The 17,805-nt window shown below is 30.6% G+C and overlaps 7 protein-coding genes across 7 annotated transcripts; all 7 read right to left on the bottom strand. All coding sequences in view use genetic code 12, as the record gives it.

Moving 5' to 3' along the window:
- Positions 1-28: 28 nt before the first annotated feature.
- On the bottom strand, positions 29-1,027 carry RJT21DRAFT_121356 (uncharacterized protein). Its single transcript, XM_064882071.1, has one exon. The coding sequence runs from the start codon at positions 952-954 to the stop codon at positions 376-378; it is 579 nt and encodes a 192-aa protein (XP_064738040.1). The 5' UTR covers positions 955-1,027; the 3' UTR covers positions 29-375.
- Positions 1,026-2,411, bottom strand: RJT21DRAFT_121355 (uncharacterized protein). The gene has a single exon (XM_064882070.1). It carries the CDS (start codon positions 2,376-2,378, stop codon positions 1,227-1,229), a length of 1,152 nt encoding a protein of 383 aa, XP_064738039.1. The 5' UTR covers positions 2,379-2,411; the 3' UTR covers positions 1,026-1,226.
- A 374-nt stretch (positions 2,412-2,785) lies between these two features.
- Positions 2,786-3,856, bottom strand: PPH21 (phosphoprotein phosphatase 2A catalytic subunit; the record flags this gene model as incomplete). Its single annotated transcript, XM_064885040.1, has 1 exon — positions 2,786-3,856. The coding sequence occupies one exon, from the start codon at positions 3,854-3,856 to the stop codon at positions 2,786-2,788; it is 1,071 nt and encodes a 356-aa protein (XP_064738038.1).
- A 1,207-nt stretch (positions 3,857-5,063) lies between these two features.
- Positions 5,064-7,503, bottom strand: RJT21DRAFT_44110 (Zn(II)2Cys6 transcription factor domain-containing protein). The gene has a single exon (XM_064884567.1). The coding sequence runs from the start codon at positions 7,389-7,391 to the stop codon at positions 5,223-5,225; it is 2,169 nt and encodes a 722-aa protein (XP_064738037.1). The 5' UTR covers positions 7,392-7,503; the 3' UTR covers positions 5,064-5,222.
- Positions 7,504-8,422: 919 nt separating this feature from the next.
- RJT21DRAFT_121352 (Zn(II)2Cys6 transcription factor domain-containing protein) lies at positions 8,423-12,174 on the bottom strand. Its single transcript, XM_064882069.1, has one exon. It carries the CDS (start codon positions 11,745-11,747, stop codon positions 8,553-8,555), a length of 3,195 nt encoding a protein of 1,064 aa, XP_064738036.1. The 5' UTR covers positions 11,748-12,174; the 3' UTR covers positions 8,423-8,552.
- A 727-nt stretch (positions 12,175-12,901) lies between these two features.
- Positions 12,902-14,605, bottom strand: RJT21DRAFT_114850 (uncharacterized protein; the record flags this gene model as incomplete). The annotated part of the gene is made up of 1 exon (XM_064880293.1): positions 12,902-14,605. The coding sequence occupies one exon, from the start codon at positions 14,603-14,605 to the stop codon at positions 12,902-12,904; it is 1,704 nt and encodes a 567-aa protein (XP_064738035.1).
- Positions 14,606-14,711: 106 nt separating this feature from the next.
- TOS1 (Tos1p) lies at positions 14,712-16,662 on the bottom strand. The gene has a single exon (XM_064882068.1). The coding sequence runs from the start codon at positions 16,253-16,255 to the stop codon at positions 14,903-14,905; it is 1,353 nt and encodes a 450-aa protein (XP_064738034.1). The 5' UTR covers positions 16,256-16,662; the 3' UTR covers positions 14,712-14,902.
- Between the last annotated feature and the right edge of the window lie 1,143 nt (positions 16,663-17,805).

Raw genomic sequence — 17,805 nt, 5'->3', positions numbered from 1 at the left:
ATCCCTCGTTGCTTTTCAACGAAGTGAGGTCGTGCGGAAAATCGTTTTGTCAATTAGGCTTACCGATTTGTAAGGGAACAGTGGCTGATAAAGTGCGAAGAGATGAAGATTTATTGATTGATACGAGACAGTTAATTAAGACAACAATATCTCAATTAGAAGTTCCTTACTATAAATGGTTATGTTATGTCAAAGTATACAGAACACAATATTGTACCTATCAATTCTTACAATCAGATTAAGATGTTTATAGTAAGATTTACTATTAGCATTACTATTAGTAACTTTTAAGTATGTGACCGTAGATTCATTTATGTTATTGATATATAAACTTTTACATATGATGATCATCCCTTTATCTATGACAAACTAGAATCAAAGCTTACCTCCCTTTCGAGCTCTATCAAGTGCAATATCGCACATAGCTTCAAAGGCTTCTTGACGTTCTAAACGGATATCTCCGCGAACTATTCTCTGTCTCATATTTTCCATGATTACGGATCTAGGCCGACTGTTCACAAACACAACATATCTTAACCCCGGAAAGGTCTGTTCATATTCATCATTTAATCGTATTAGTTGTTCTGCTTCTTCTCGTGACCCTTGTAATGATTTCTGTTCGGCTGATGAATGCTGAGATAATTCGGTATTGGTAACTTTTGATGATCCACCTAATCGAGGATGGGCAGCTATAATTTTTGATATACGATTATCAATAGGAGAATTGGCTGTGATTGAATCTTGTTCAGCTTTATATAAGAACTCTAATAATACCCGTCTAGTGGCTTCTATGAATTCTCTATAACTTTTGAATTGCGTACCTATACTAGTAGATAAGATATTATCAATTATAAATGTTGATAAGGTCTCACAAGGTTCAAATAAAAGACCTAATGTGTCCACTTGTTTTTGCCTAGATATAGTTCCTAGACTTTCAATTGGCGGTAATGACATCTTTACTTACTGTCAAATTGAAATGTAAATGTCTGAAATCTACAAATCTTAAATTCCTTATCGGTTCAATATGAGAGCCTTTGAGTTACTATTTATACTAGTGCAGCATAAGAAAATTTTCGGCTGACTCCGAACATTAATATGTATAACGACAAATTTGTCTTTATTACTAAATAAATGCAGAAAAAGATATATATAATATATAACGAAGTAAAGGGTGCGACATGTTACAAATGTTATGCAATGAATATGTGATGAATTTTATAATGAATCTAAGTGAAATGTTCAAGTTGTCTTAACCTGGCTAATTCCTTCTTTGATGGTGCACCCTTTTGAGAAATTAATGGATGTCTCCAATGTTTAACATAAGTGAATAAAACATCAGCTAAATTATCAACATCTTCTATACCTAAATCTTTAAATCCTTTAGCTGAAGGATCTATAACTTGATTAATTAAATGTCTTTCAACTTGATCTGGATTAGTCATTCTCCAGTAAGCAAATTGTTTAATTTCAGCTATTAATTTAGCTAATTGAACAGGAAGATAATAATCACCAAATGAATAAGAAAATGGACCAGCATTAGAGAAATCTTGAGTAATACCATGAATCATTTGTCTTATTTCAAAATAAGATAATTTTTCTGGACCAGCTAATTCAAAAGTTTGTCCAACAGTCGAATCATCAAATCCAATTTTTTCTAATGCTCTAGCAACATCTAAAACATGAACTGGATAAATTTCTTTAGCATTCTTATTTGGAGTCCACATTTTTAATTTTGGACCTAAATAATTTAATAAATTATCTTCTCTACCATACATTTGGGATGGTCTAACAATAGTTGCATCAGGTATAATATCTTTAACTAATTGTTCACCAATACCTTTTGTAGCATAAAATACTGAACTTGAATTTGGATTAGCATTATAAGATGATACATGAACAAATCTTGGAACTCCAGCATCTTTAGTTGCTTTAGCGATTCTTTCAGTTAAAGCAATATTAACATCAGCCATTGAAAAATTCTTAGTATTATAATCAGCTCCAATACAATTGAATACAATATCAGAATGAGCAACTGAATCTTCAATTGATTTAACATTTCTTGCATCAAATTCAACAAAATTAACTACTCCTAAATCTCCAGTAACTTTTAAAAATCTCTTTTTCATATCATCTCTAAATGGTACAACAGTTGTAGTACCATGTCTTGCTAATTTAGAAGTTAAATAACGTCCTAAAAATCCTGAAGCTCCAAATACTGTTGCAGTATAACCAGTTCTTGATGATCTACCACCTGAACCAACAGATATATTAACTTTACCATTTCTAGTAATATTAATATCTGATTCCAATACTGAAGTATAAATTGTCCTACTTCCTAATTGTCTAGTAACATTTCTATTTGTACAAGCCTTTAACATCTTCTGTTAATTTCTGTCTTATCCCCTTTATCTTGTTGGCTATATTATATTCTCATACTAAAATTTATCACAACATCCATTTTTTCCAGTAATGCGAAAATTCCAACTTCTGGTTGGTTAATTAGGGTCTTACCTGCACACAATCCATAAAACTTAAATATAATAGATTTTATAGTAATATATAATAAAGTATAAAGAACCTAAGAACAGTATAGTTGATATAAAACAAAAGAAACAAAGGTACAAAACAATAAACAAATAAACAAATAAAAAACATTGCAAATTGTAGGGGGGAGACATAAAACGAAAACTAGTAGAGATTACAAGACAAGACAAGACAAGACAAGACAAGACATAGAAATAGATCAAAAATTAACTAAGTAAACAAAACAAAGGAGAATAAGAAATCATAAGAAATAATCAGGAGTCTTTCTAGTTACAGTAGGTTCACCTGGTCTAACTGAAGGATCATATTGTAAGAATTGTCTATTGTGTTGTTCATCAACTTCCATAATAGCAGCTTGATTCCCACATCTATAACAATAATTTGGAGCAGAAAAAATTGTTACAACTGATTCTTGATGTGACCAACTAAAACCTTCCATTACTAATTGATGAGCTCTTGCAATAAGACTTAAATCATTGGTATGATTGAATTGTTCAGAAATATCTTGACCAAAAGTGAAACCGGCACCTCTTGGACTAATACCCCAACCACCTCTATCATCAGGATCTGACCATAATAAATCACACATTGGACCTTCATGAGGTACTTCTTGTATTCTATTTAATTCTCTTACTTGATCAATTGTTTCAATCATTGGTGATAAACCACCATGTAAACAAAACACTTTATTATCAACTAATGCAGTAATTGGGAAATAATCAAATAAATCAGTAAATAATTTCCATACTGCTGCTGAACCATATTTTCTTAAACATTCATCATAAAATCCGTAAACTTGGGTAATTTGTCTTGATTCATGATTACCTCTTAATATAGTAATTCTATTGGGATATCTTACTTTCATACAAACAAGATAACTAACAGTTTCAACTGAATAGTAACCTCTATCAACATAATCTCCCATAAATAAATAATTTGTATCAGGACATGGTCCACCAATTTTAAATAATTCAATTAAATCATGAAATTGCCCATGAACATCACCACATATAGTTACAGGCACATGAACTGGTTGTACATTTTCTTCGAATTGTAATACTTCTATTGCCATATCACATAACTTTTTAACATCAGCTTCTGATAATGGTTCACATTTACTTAATTTATCAATCCATTCGTCTAATTGATTGATTGATCCTATAGCATTCTCATCATGCACATTAGATGAAAGGGTATTTCTACCATTAGTATTACTATTATTAGTTGATGTGGAAGCTTTTGGATTTGTAACTTTTAATTTGGTTTGATGTTCTTCAACATCTTCCATTGGAACATCTGTATCTAAATCCATATTGTAAGTATTTATTATTATTATTATTAAGTGTTTAAGTGTTTAAATATGAATCAAGTAATTAAATGATTGATTGATTGATTAATTTGATTGATTGATTAATTATTATTTGATAAATAAAATAATTAAGGAATGAAGGAATGAAAATTTTTAGGAATAATTGAAATAAATAAAACTTGACGTCAAAACCGTTAAAAAATTAGGGGAGTTTAAAACAATGCTAAATGGAATGAATATAATGCTAGAGAATGGTCTGAAATTGATATTACAAACCTTTAAATTGAATGAGTGAAGAAATTATAATGGATTTCAAAATCAATATTTGAGTCTGAATATAGGGTTCAGTCAATAAGATTTAAAATGAAAATTTATGTAATGATTAATTAATCCAACAATAGTAATTGAAATAATTAATTTGAATGAATATAAGTTTATTTGGGTTAATACTGTAATGAGACTTGATTCAAGGGATGATGGAATGTGAATGATTTGAAAGGTATTGATCCAAACAGAACAAAATTGAATTGATTGGAATCGAATGTAATTGGGGTCAAATCAATTGGATAGGTTGATTTATCTTAATATTGATTGGTTTGTTGATTTATTCAAAGCAAACACGATCGGCTAGATATATCAGGCTTGTATGTTTGATGAACGACTTTATGCTTCGAGACACTGGTAAGGTGGGGTCGTGTCGATCGGACGCTGGCTTGTACGCTAATCCTCGTGTGCGCTTGTCTGATTGGCTATCACCTCCTGCTGGTTTGGCTGAAGGTTTAGGTAGGTTTGGGCTGTCTGGTTAACAATTTCAGCTATAATCTTACTTAACTTAAGCTTAGTGGATCTCCCACAGTTCGGTTTTTTTTCCGATTTCCAAATTGGTGATGGTTCCTCAACATCCAAAAAGGGTGTGTGGAGGGCCAAAAATGGTTAGCGCACAAAGAGAAAGTGGAGCGAACTCAAAGTAAAGTTAAACAGAATATTCGCAGTGGAGAAGGTTTAGTCTATTTAAATTGTTGTTTGTGTTACTGATAGTGAGATATTATGGAGGGGTTGTTATATGATAATCAGTAATTTAACTATTGATTAATTAATGATTTGGTTTGTATAATATATTCCAATGTTTATCATTTCTTAGTAGTCTAATTTCAATTACGTAATGATGCCTAGAAGTGGTCTTAGTTAGAGTTTATTTACTTAATTCTTATATTTTCATATTTGATTCGTAATCTTTCTAGTCTAAATATACTTCTTTCTATGTAAACATAAATAATTCTATATAATTTAATGTTTCGCTAAGTAGTCTGATTATAATTCGAAGAGCTGATGTGGCTTTACCACTAGCCCTTATTATCCATACAATTATTCAAGTCCAGAGCAAGGAACGTGAATCAGGGGAGAGTTCCTGTAAGTAGTTATCTTCTGGAATCCTATTCGCATCTTCAGCATCGTCATCGTGATCAATACTAAATCGCTTTTCAGGAATACTTGGATCTGAAATGTTAGTAGTAGTATCATAAGAATGCCCTTCCTCTAATGAATCATGAGTTTCTGAAGCATTATTAGTATTATCCTGTAATTCTTCTTGTAAATGGTAACCAGAATTTCGCTGATCTTCTAGCTTTTCTTGCGCATCAACAAACCAATTATTCAATAAAGTGTCTGTCCTTATTAATAAGCCAATATGATTAAAAAATGTAAAATGTAAAGACAAGTAATTTGTGAATGTTAAAAGTTGATTTGCACTATCTGGACTGAAAAATTTTAGTTTATCTATTTCTACATTACCTGGATTGTTAAATTTATTTTCAACATGTAAAATAGCTTTTAATAAATGTAATAAATGTGGTATCAATTGATAATTAGAAATCCTCAATTTGAAAACTTCTGATTCTGATGGCTGTAATTGCTGATTTAAATTAGCAATTAATTTATATAATTCCTTCCTTAATACTTCAAATCCAATTGGGTATATTAATAATAATTTAAACAATATCACATTCCTAATAATCTCGAATATTCTGTCATTATAACCTGTGTTAGATTTGGTTTTGGTTTTATTTTTAATTTTAAATGAATTGATCAATCTTTTTAGTCTCCAGTAGTCTGATAAAGTCCCATCTTTGGCATACTTCAACTTCACATTAAAACTTGTGTTTTTACATAAATTTGAGAAATGTTTCTCATCATATTCTTCTTCATCTTCTAAGGAATTTAACAATTGGAAAAGTCTATCTGGTTGATTATTACTTTCGCATCTTATTTTATTATAAGTCAATTGAGTTATAATATCATTATTACGGAATCTATGCATATTATAATTAAATGATGAAAATATTAAATAATATCTTTCAAATGTGAATATCATTTCAAATAATTCTGAAAGCTTAATATTTAAATTGTTATCGTTCTTCTTAATATTAATTAATTGAAAATAGGTAATACTCCTATTCAAATTTAATACTTTTTGATATTCTTGCATCTCATTTCCAAATACTTCCGTTAAATCACTATTACTATCACTCATGTTAACTGCAATTATAGTATTGGTTAAATTTAACGTATGATAATAATTGCAAAGATGCAAACAACTCAATGACATGTTATAAAATATTTCGTGAAGCTTGTGTAACTTATTTTCACTATTAATACTATTTTTTTTGTTTTCCCCAGCTTTTGAGCTAACTGACTTCAGTGGAATCACTGAAGGAACTATTAAATTCGTCTCTAAGATAGAAAATATTTCAATACACTTTAAGTGACATAACTCCTTAAAAATCTTGAAATCCCTATTCATGTATTTTCTGGGATATTTAGAAAATTCAAAGAATTTTCTCTTCTTAAATTTGATTAATATTTCGGCAATTAATAAATTGATAGTAAGGATAATAAGAATTTGTGATAAATATAAGGGATAACAATGGTGGTTTGAAAGATCAATTTTTTGGTCCATTGGAATAATTGGAGGATTTGATCCATTGACTAAATTGACATTTAAAAAATCGGTTAATTTACTATGATTTAAAATTAGCGATTGAACTGTAAATGGTAAAAGTGAATCACGAATAATTGGTTCTTCTCCTATTAATTTTATATTCTCAATAAGATTTGAAAGTGTTGGCCTATATTCAATAGTCTCATTTTCTTGGAAAATATTGGGTCGGGATGCCTTTGGAGGGGGGCCTGGTGTTTTAAGTTGTCTATTAAATGTACACTTAATTTTATGTCTTTCGCATCTCTTACAAGTTGAGTTCTCTTGTTTAATACAACGAACTTTCTTTTTATGACAAACATCACAAGCATTACTAGTTATTTTCTGTACTCTATATCTGTGCTTTCTAGGCTGTAAATGTATATTGGTCACACGAATCTTAAGTTTAGTTGATTTAGGAGTGGTGGCTATTCTTGATTCAGCAGATTCTTCACTTTCTGGATTATGTGTATATGTCTTAGTAAATAGGCTAAAGACCAGCCTTGGACTGTTAAGGCTATTCTGGGGGTGATTAATTGTAGTTAAACTCATATTGATAGGCATAATTATATAAATATATAGTCTTAAAAAATGGTACTATGTATGCTCCTTCAGAGGTACTATGGTTAAACAAAGATAGTAGGGATAAATAGGATCTAGTATTTGAAGGCAAGAATACTAATAAATGCATTGATCTGGGGTGGGCAAATTTTGAAGAGATTAAAGATTGCAAATTTTACGAAAAAAATAAAAAATATAGAACCCCACTTCTCGTATGTCACGTACCTCGTATTTGTCTGATTAATATTAGGTAAGCTTAATTAAATTATTTAGTGTGAAGTGCAACTAATGATTGTCAAAGTATTTGATAAGTTCATCTCGGTGAGTCATTTTATGCCCTACATAGATTTTGACAAACATCAGAGCCACACGTTGATAAGAAAATGATTCAATCTAATAAATTAATTACCATAATGAACAATTTAACTTTCGATTGTTATACTTTCGATTGACAGAATGGGTTGTCAAAGTTTTTTAACTTAAACCTTTATCCATCTGGAGATAATTGGAAAACTTTGTTAGTCTATTAGCAAATAAGGTGGCAAACTCAGGGGGTCGCAGAAATTGCCCTTTTAGGATTACTTGTCTGCAAAATGCATGATCACAAAAGCAGACAACAAAAGAATAATCGAAGATTACTTAAATTGTAGGTTTGATAAGCGATAAGCTAAGTGATAGATTAAATATTTCCTATTCAAGCATACTCTCTTTGTTCGAATTGTCACAGAACAATTTTCCTGATTATGATTTGTTGTGAATTTTGAGACGTATTATCGGAGCATGTAATGATAATTTATATTTCACCACCATAAAAGTAATTAAAGGCATTCGTTATTTATTCAATCATGCATGTCTTATAGAAGAATATATATAAAGTAAGAACTTTGTAGAAACATTAAAAGAATGATTATGAAAGATGACCTTTAAGCGATTTAAGAATACCCTCATGTTAAGAAAACATAGAAAGTAGCGGTGACATACCTGTATTATAAACTCTACAGTTAGGTTACTACGATGGTTCTAGATTAAGAAATTTGCGGATTATTTGTATATTGCTTTACAATTATTCTAATATATACATAAACAAATTATTGTATATTAGTACTTGGCTCCGTCGTGACAGACCAAGAACAATTACTATTCTACCCGTAATAATTATTGTTACTAGAACAAAAATTGATTACTGTCTCTATTTTCTTCTGGTTTAACTGTATTATTACTATTATTTATATTTCCACCACCTCCAGAGCCAGAAAATATATTGGCCAAATTTGAAAAGCTAGTAGATGATCCTAGCCATTGCAGCAAACTAGTAGCACTAGCACTCAATTTCAATGGATTGCTTGGAGTACGAACAGAACCTGTCTGATCAGATGTAGGCTCCGTTCCAGTACTACTTGTTGGTATACCGAAATTGCCATTATAATCAATTGTGGCAGTAAATGGAGTTAAAACAGGTGGCAATGGTTCCTCTATAGGTATTTGAGGATTATATACTGAATTTGAGCTGGATATCATGGAAGAAGAAGTTGTAGATGCTGTGATCGATGAAGATGATAACATACCAATCATATTTGGTCTTGCTGGAGGCTGATGATAGTTCTGAGGCTGCGAATAATGATTCTGCTGAAGTTGCCCAACTTGGGAAGAACCCTGCTGCAGGGGAATAAAATACAGGTTCATCATTTGAGAATCTTCATCTTCAGGAGTCGAAGTTCCATTAGTACCAGAATTGGTCGTTGATAATCTAGCATGTCCCAAGCCTGGAGGTACAGTGTAACCATGAGAAGTTCCATCCATAAGGGCGGAAGTATCTAAATCAAATGGTAATGCAATTTCTGTAATATTATTAGAAATAATTCCAGAACCTTGATGCAAATTCAGTCTAAGATTTATTGGTTGATTCTTTAACCTATTGATATTTTCTTTTAGGTTTCTATACCAATTATTCAATAACGCGTCTGTCCTTATCAATTTATTAATATTATTGAAAAATGTAAAATGTTTAGCCAAATAGTCAGAAAATGTTAAAAGTTGATTTGCACTATCTGGACTGAAAAATTCTAATTTTAATTCATCTATTTCTATATTACCTGGATTGCTACTTTTAATGGCTTCAATATGTAAAATAGTCTTTAATAAATGTAATAAATGTGGTATCAATTGATAATTAGAAATCTTTAATTTGAAAACTTCTGAATCTGATGGTTGTAATTGCTGATTTAAATTAGCAATTAATTCATATAATTCAGTTCTTAATTCTTCAAATCCAATTGGATATATTAATAATAATTTAAATAATATCCCATTCCTAATGATTTCAAATACTTTCTCATTATCATCTGTCTTATCCAGGACTGGGATTAATTCATAAATTTTCCTTTTGAGTCTCCAGTAGTCAGATAAAATACCATCCTCTATATAATTCAATTTAACATTAAAACTTGTATTTTTACATAAATTTGAGAAATGTTTCTCATCATTTTCTTCTCCATCTTCTAAGAAATTTAACAATTGGAAAAGTCGATTTGATTTATAATTATTATTAATACTTTCACGTTTATATTTCATAATTTTATTACAATTCAATTGAATTATAATATCATTATTACGGAATCTATGCATATTATAATTAAATGATGAAAATATTAAATAATATCTTTCAAATGTGAATATCATTTCAAATAATTCTGAAAGTTTAATATTTAAACTATTATCATGTTTATTCTTAATATTAATTAATTGAAAATAGGTAATACTCCTATTCAAATTTAATACTTTTTGATATTCTTGTATTTCATTCCCGTAATTTCCATCTCTTAAAATATTATTACTAATATTATCAGTAGATTCCTCATTTATAGTAGATGTAGGAACTGTTGGGACTGCATTTAAAGTATTGGTGAGATTCAATGTATGGTAATAATTACAAAGGTGTAAACAACTTAATGATAAATTATAAAACACTTGATGCAAATTATTTAAATTATGGCCACTACTATTAATATTATTAGTGGTGTTATTATTATTAATAGTAGTAGTAGAAGTAGTAGTAGCAGCAGTGGAAGCACTATTAGTAGTATTAGTGGGATTATTATTGTTGGTAGAATTACTGTTAGAATGAAGAACATTATTAATATTATTACCACTATTTCCAACAATACCACTTGCACTTGGTCTAACTGCTTTAGGAGGAATTACTGTAGGAACAATTAAATTTATCTCAATGTAAGAAAATATTTCAATACATTTATAATGACATAAATTTTTAAAAGTTTTAAAATCTCTATCCATATTCTTTTTAGGATATTTAACGAATGTTTTAAATTTTCTCTTTTTAAATTTAATTAATATTTCGGTAATTAATAAATTGATAGTAAGAATTATAAGAATTTGTGATAAAAATAATGGATCATCATGATGATTTGAAAGATTAATTTCCTGGTCCATTGGATTAATTGGAGAATTGAAATAATTAGCAAAATTGGCATTTAAAAAATCAGTTAATTTACTATGATTTAAAATAAGCGATTGAACTGTTAATGGTTGAAGTAAATCACGAATAATTGGTTCTTCTCCTATTAATTTTATATTTTCAATAAGATTTGAAGGTGTTGGTCTATAATTGGGCCCGATGTCTCTTTTATGATTAGTATTATTATTAGAATTGGTTGATAAAATAGTATTAGAAGTAAGATTATTATTGCCAAGATTTGAGGAAACAGTTGAAGGGATTGGAGTTGGATTACTTGTAGATAAATGAGATATTGATGATCCTGAAGCTTCTAATTCAATGGCTGGATCTTTAACTGGACTAGATGATTTAATACCACTAGCTACTGAAGTATTACTAGGATCACTTGGATCAATAACATTTCTAATTTCAGATATAGCTTGATAATTAGTAATCTTTTGAAAAGTAGTGGCACGACAAGTCTTTGGACCTGATTTACCAATATCTCTATTAAAAGTACATTCTATTTTTGCTCTAATACAAGGTTTACATGGTTTTCCTTCATCACAACCAACTTTTCTAAAGGCACATCCATCACAAGCATGATAATTAGCTCTTCGTTTCTTCTTTTTATTTATATTATCTTGAGGTTGTGTATGTTTATTGGTTACGGGAATTTGACGTTTGGTTGATGTAGAAGATTTTACCTTGTCTCCATTAAGGGAAGCTATTGAAGATGTAACTGCTATATTTTCTGGTTCAGGTGTGAAAAAACTTAGACGTGATTCATTATCATTGGTTGGGATAGATGTTAAAGATACATTTTGAGATGATCTTAAGTATGGACTATTTGTTGTTGACTCTGAAAATTGTCCAACATTATTAGAAAAGCCAGAGAAACTCATTATGACAGATTAATCAATATATATGTATGTATGATTGATTGTGAGGTAAGTTCCAAACAAGTATAAAGAATAATTTGAAGTAATATTGTTGAACAGGACTCTCCTCACTGTCAGAGTATTCTTCTATCCTTCAAAATAATGTAGGGGTGATGTGATAAGTAATGAGTAATGTTGGATTATGGAGATGATATGAATGTTTGAAGTGATGGTATAATATTGAAATATATGTTTTACTATACAATAAACTCTAGTAAATGAATATCTAATTAGTACAAATTATTCAGGCAGACAAGTCGAATGAAATACTCGGCAACTTTGTCTGTAGGATAACCACAAGTGTTCCAATAAGCTGGATTAAGTTTAGTAGGGTCTTAAGTAACTTGAGTCAGCTAGTGTAGGTGAGCGAGGCCCAAAAAAAAAAAGAAAAGAAAAATTACCTGTATCGAAGTGGAGACAATAAACGGGAAAGAATACACAGATTTATGTTAAGGGCAGTCAGAGTCATATACAGACTTAGTGGAGTACTGATTATTTGTCAGTTAAATGTGTGTGGCTTGTGGGCTGATTAAAGGTATTTAGTATGGTAGTATACTATAATATATTATATTATAAGTGTAGATAAGTTATGTTTAGGTTTACATTGACATTTACATTTACGTTTAATTATTAATATTAAAACTAAAATGTACCAAAGTCCGAATAGTTAGTGGACAAGTTAAGTTTAGTCAAATCGAGTCCAGAAGATGGACAATCTGTACTCCGAAGTTAGGATGTGTAATTCCGAAACCACTAAAGTTAAAATAAAATAATATTAATTACTAATTTATACACACTAAATAAATTTCTGCGAGCATAGGGATGGTGGGGTAGTATCATTTTTACACCAATGAGTTCTTTGATGGCCAATAAATTTGGGTATTATTTATTTGTCGATGTTTTTATTTGACATAGATACCCATCAAAATGGCATTTGTTTCGAGTGGATGTTTGTTAAGCCTTGTTGATTATTTTTAAGTGATACACCATCTCATTGTTCATATATTACTTTTTATTAACGCGGGGTCGAAAGGAGGGGTATCACACACCCCGTCTCGTACCGAATATATCCATTCAACATACTATACGCATCCGATTTCTATATTTATACTGTTCTACTACTCTATACTATTAATTAATGATCTATACTTTTGTTGACTGTTACACATATCTAAGAAGATATTGTATTTAATATTATATAGTGAAGTTAATTGATTTGTAGGTAACACTTCTTCGTGGATCAAATAACCATTGGCTTGATTTATAACTTGCTTCATTATTTCATAATAAGATTCATCTTCTATTAAATATTGTTTGGATGATAATTTAACTGCCATCTCTGCAATCATTGATGCACCTTTCACAACATTATACTTTGTATTGTTATTAGTATCTGACTTAATTTTTATAATAGGTTTATGAATTATATCACTAAGTAATTTTAAGAATCGTTCATTAGAACTTTGTGATCCAGTAATAATAACTTTCCATACATTTAAGTTATCAGATAAGAATTCTGATAATATTTGTTTAGTCTGAAAACAAAGGAACTCAAGTATGAGATTATATTTGATAATCAAACTTGTAACATCCTTTCCATTAATAATAGAACAATGATCTAATTCAGGTGTATTATTCTTACCATCAATAACTATCTCACTCATTGTGAAATCAAGTAAAGGACTTCTATTTCCATTAATATCACCATAATAAAAGTCATTTTTGATGATTGAATTTATCGGCTTTTTCAATTTCTCTTCAATTTTAACTGTCTCATCTTCAATCCATTTGAATATTAAACCAATATCATTGGTATTAATATGGCTATGGATTAATTCTGCATAACTTTTGAACAATCTTTCAAACAATAAGCCTGTAGCAGGCTGACCAAATTCATATACATTATACTTCTTTCCCCATATATTAAATGGGCCCCATATACCATGAATGAAAGGTGGATCTTGTTCTTGATTTTGACTTGAAAAAATGAAACAAGTTGAACTTCCAGCCACCATCGATAATATTTCTTCATCTAAACTTTCTGATTTGATTATTGTAGATAACCAACCAGCATAACAATCAATACATCCATGAGCTACAACTGCATCGATACCTCTAGTAGAAAATCTTCCCATAGGGTATCCCAACGGAAGAAGTTGTCCACCACCTACTTTTACATTGTTTACTCCAAATTTTCCACGTAAAGTTTCTTGACTCCATCCTTTGACTGATCCATCAATTGCATAACCTTCCTTATCAGTTGTGACCGGTTTATATTGGTACTTATTTTCAATACCAGTTAATCGTAAATTTATCCAATCGTATAATTCAAAAACGATAAAATTTTCAGTAGGATAAGTATCTTGAAGATATTTCAATTTGGGAATTCCTAATTCCGGAATAATTTGTCCACCTAATCTTCCCTTAATTGGTGTAGATAGAGTTTCATTTAATTGAATAGTTTGAGTTGTTGAAGAATTATCCATCCAAAGTAATATATCATACACTTTATCATCATTTGAGTTTGATGATCGGAATTCAAATGGGTTTATTTGTAAATTATCACCTATAGTATTTGATATTTTCATTACTACCATTGAACAAGTAGCAGTTGTTGATATACCTTTAATATCATTATAAGGTATTTCAATGATTAATTCTTGTATAGAATTGTATATATCTTGTGATGATTGACAAATAACATCACCAATAATATTATGCGTATGAATTGGTTTGCTCCAAGATTCAAAGATTCCTTTTTCAGAATTACGATAACAAACTCTCACTGAGCCTGTACCAATATCAATACCAACTGTTGCCATGGGTAGTTGGAGAATGACCGATAAGGAATTAGATTAGTTAATGCGCACAGTTATTTTTGCAGTTTTCTATAAAATAAATACAAGTGAATAATTAGCGAAATAATTCAAACGTAAAACAAACCTAAATTAAAAATACAAATTGTAAAACCTATAAAAAAATGATAAAAATATAACAAAGTCTATGTATAAGTAGTTTATGGAGAAAAAGAAAGACTGATAACTGAAAAACTTTTTATTGAAATTCCCAAATTAAAACCTGTTGAACCAGTAGAATGAATAGATAATACTCTTTTCTATCTAAAGAATAGTAGCGGTTGAACCTTGTTGGTTAATCCATCCTTGAACAGTTTCAGCAGATAAAACTTCATCAAATGAATTAGCAACTTCAACAATGGAGATATTACTACCATCAAAGATAACAGCAGCAGCTAAAGATCCACTGGTTGGTCTTTGGAAATAATCTTGAGATCCACCACCACCTTGAGCACTACCATTATCACCTTGACCAGTATGTAAATGAGAAATTAATCTATCATCACCTGAAGTTAAGATTTCAAATAAATCTAATTCACCACAACCGGTTAACCAACATGAACAAGTAGCAGCACCATATTGTAAAGTTCTTGGAATTTTAGCATTTAATAACCAAACAGCTGGCATATCATAATTGAAACCTGAACCTGAAGTAGCAGTTGGCATTTCAAATTCAAAAACAAATAATTTTTGATTACCTCCAAAACCATGGTAAGCTGGAATACCTGATCTATAGTAACCACAATCATTACCACTACATTGTTGACCAGAGAAAATAACGTATTCATTATTAGATGGAACAACAACATTACCTAAAGCAACTGGGGTTGAAGAACCACCTGAAGCATCAGCGTTAGCATAAGATAATGAGTTACCAAAAGCTGAAGACCAAACACCAGAACCAGAACCACCATAGTAGTTCATGAAGACAGTGTTGTCAGCATTACCTGGAGTATAGTAAGCAACTCTTTGCCAGTCACCAGCAGCAGCAGAAGGAGAACTTGAAGAAGCAGAACTTGGAGCAGCAGCTGAAGTTGATGAAGTTAATAAAGTAGTAGCAGCTGGAGATGATGGTTGACTATTTGGAGGTGGAGCAACAGCATCAGTACCGGCATTTGGTGGAGGAGCTGGAACTGTTGTTTGAACGGTAGTTGATGATTGAACTGGTTGACCATCAATATTAACCCAGACAGTTTCAGTAACTTGTAAGATTTCAGTTGCTCTTTTATGTTGATGATGAATATGTTTGGTGGTACAGTCTTCTTGAGCTATATCTGCAACATCTTGTTGAGCATTGGCATCTCTTTTAGCGTGGGCTGAGCCAGCAGGATAATAAACACCAAATTGTAATAATTTAATTGGACCTCTGAAATGAACAGATAATTCTTCATCTAAAGGACTTAAATTACCAGAGAATGAATAAGGCTGTTGAGAACAAACACCAGATGTTTCATCCATATTTGTAACATCTTGATAAGAACCAGAAAATCCTACACCAGGATAAGTAATTTTGGTAGTTTCAGAACAGTAATAATTACCATTACTTTCAGTACACCATGCATTAGCAGAAGCCAAAGTAGTAAGTATAGATACTAAGACTGAAGAAGTGAATTTCATATTTAATTCTTTAATTCGTTGGGTATACTTCTAATTTTTATTTTGAATGAATATAACGAATTTATAATAAAACAATACACTTCAAGTAAAAGGAATATTGAATAGTAGAAAGGAACGACTAAGGTTGGAGTAACAAGTGGTACACTTAAAATAAAGGAATGACAGATATTTCGAACTTTTAATATAATATGAAAAGGTGGTCGAAATAACGGAAAGGTACACACTCAAATGATTTTTATTACACGATAAAAGTAACAGATATTGATACGTAAACGTAAGCCTTGTTAGTAGGTGTAAGTAAAGGGAATGAAAGGAGTGACAAAAGTGGGACGTTAGTTAGGCTAATACAAAAGCAAAACAAAACAAAAACACAGAGGGTGGGATTCGCCAAATAAAATGTAATTTACTTAGAAAAAATAAATAAACAAAATATTAAAAAAAAATCAATATTGTAAGGGGGGTTAAGAAGGGATGTCCCCGATTTATATATATTTTATATTTGTTAAACCTGCTTCTATTATAATAAATTGTATATAATAACCAGCTAAATTAGGTTTTATGGTACGGGAGGGATTTGTTTTGATACCCAAGACATTTATGTAACGAACCAGAAATATTTCGCAGTATAAAATTTATTTTTTAATTTTCTGCTGGTTTAGGTGTTACACAAACACGAGAAAATTTCACTTTTGTGAACAAATATATAAAACTTTGCATATAGATGTGGAATGGAACACACCCTCGGAATAAACTCTAATGTATGAGTGCACGTGCATATTCCATTCTAAACTTTTCGGATTCCGGACATTCTTTTATTCGAAATTTGTTTAACTAGTCGTCTCCTTCCTATTCGGGAAGTATTCCTGCCATTATTGGCCGATTGCCGTATCAATTTTAGTTTAGACTAAGTATCTTCATACCATACCAGCTCATTTTTCTTGTTGTTCCATGAATACCTAGTTTGCTAGTTGCGTTACCAAGCATCGCCTCTTAATAATTAAAAATTTATTAATGTATTCATTAAATCATTTTTATTCTTGTATGTCAAGCGACGTAATACAAAGGTAGCAATTAACAACACTAACACTATACTCCTCACTAAATGTGAACAAAGAATTGTCCTATAAATTCGTACTATTGTTGCATAGCATTTATTTAAATCATTTCTAGTCGCCTTGCTTTACTTGACGACTCCGTCTGTTCTTACTATCTTTCTTGCTTTAGTGCTGCTTTTTTCTTTCTTTCTGCCTGCTTTTTTTTTCCTTCGTGTATTTGTGCCGTCTTATCGTCAATGATGATAATACTAGTGCGCGATAATCGATGATAATCGATCTACCTCGTTGCTTATCTTGTACGGTCTTTCGTATTCAAATACCTTATTATGCAAACAAACAGTTACTAATCCAAATCATTTGCCGAGAATCAATCAATAAGAACAATGAAACCACTTACGTTGCAAACCGTCACTTAGTAGACTTTTTCTTTTTTTTCTTTGTTCCTTGTTGATCTGGCGCGGTATTTTGCATCAAGTCGAGTAGCGAAAATCTCTG

This window comes from Scheffersomyces amazonensis (genome assembly GCF_036850825.1).
Source record: "Scheffersomyces amazonensis strain UFMG-HMD-26.3 chromosome Unknown RJT21scaffold_4, whole genome shotgun sequence".
NCBI lineage: Eukaryota > Fungi > Ascomycota > Pichiomycetes > Serinales > Debaryomycetaceae > Scheffersomyces > Scheffersomyces amazonensis.
Note: the sequence above shows the minus strand (reverse complement) of the source record. Positions and strands in the feature narration are given on the sequence as shown.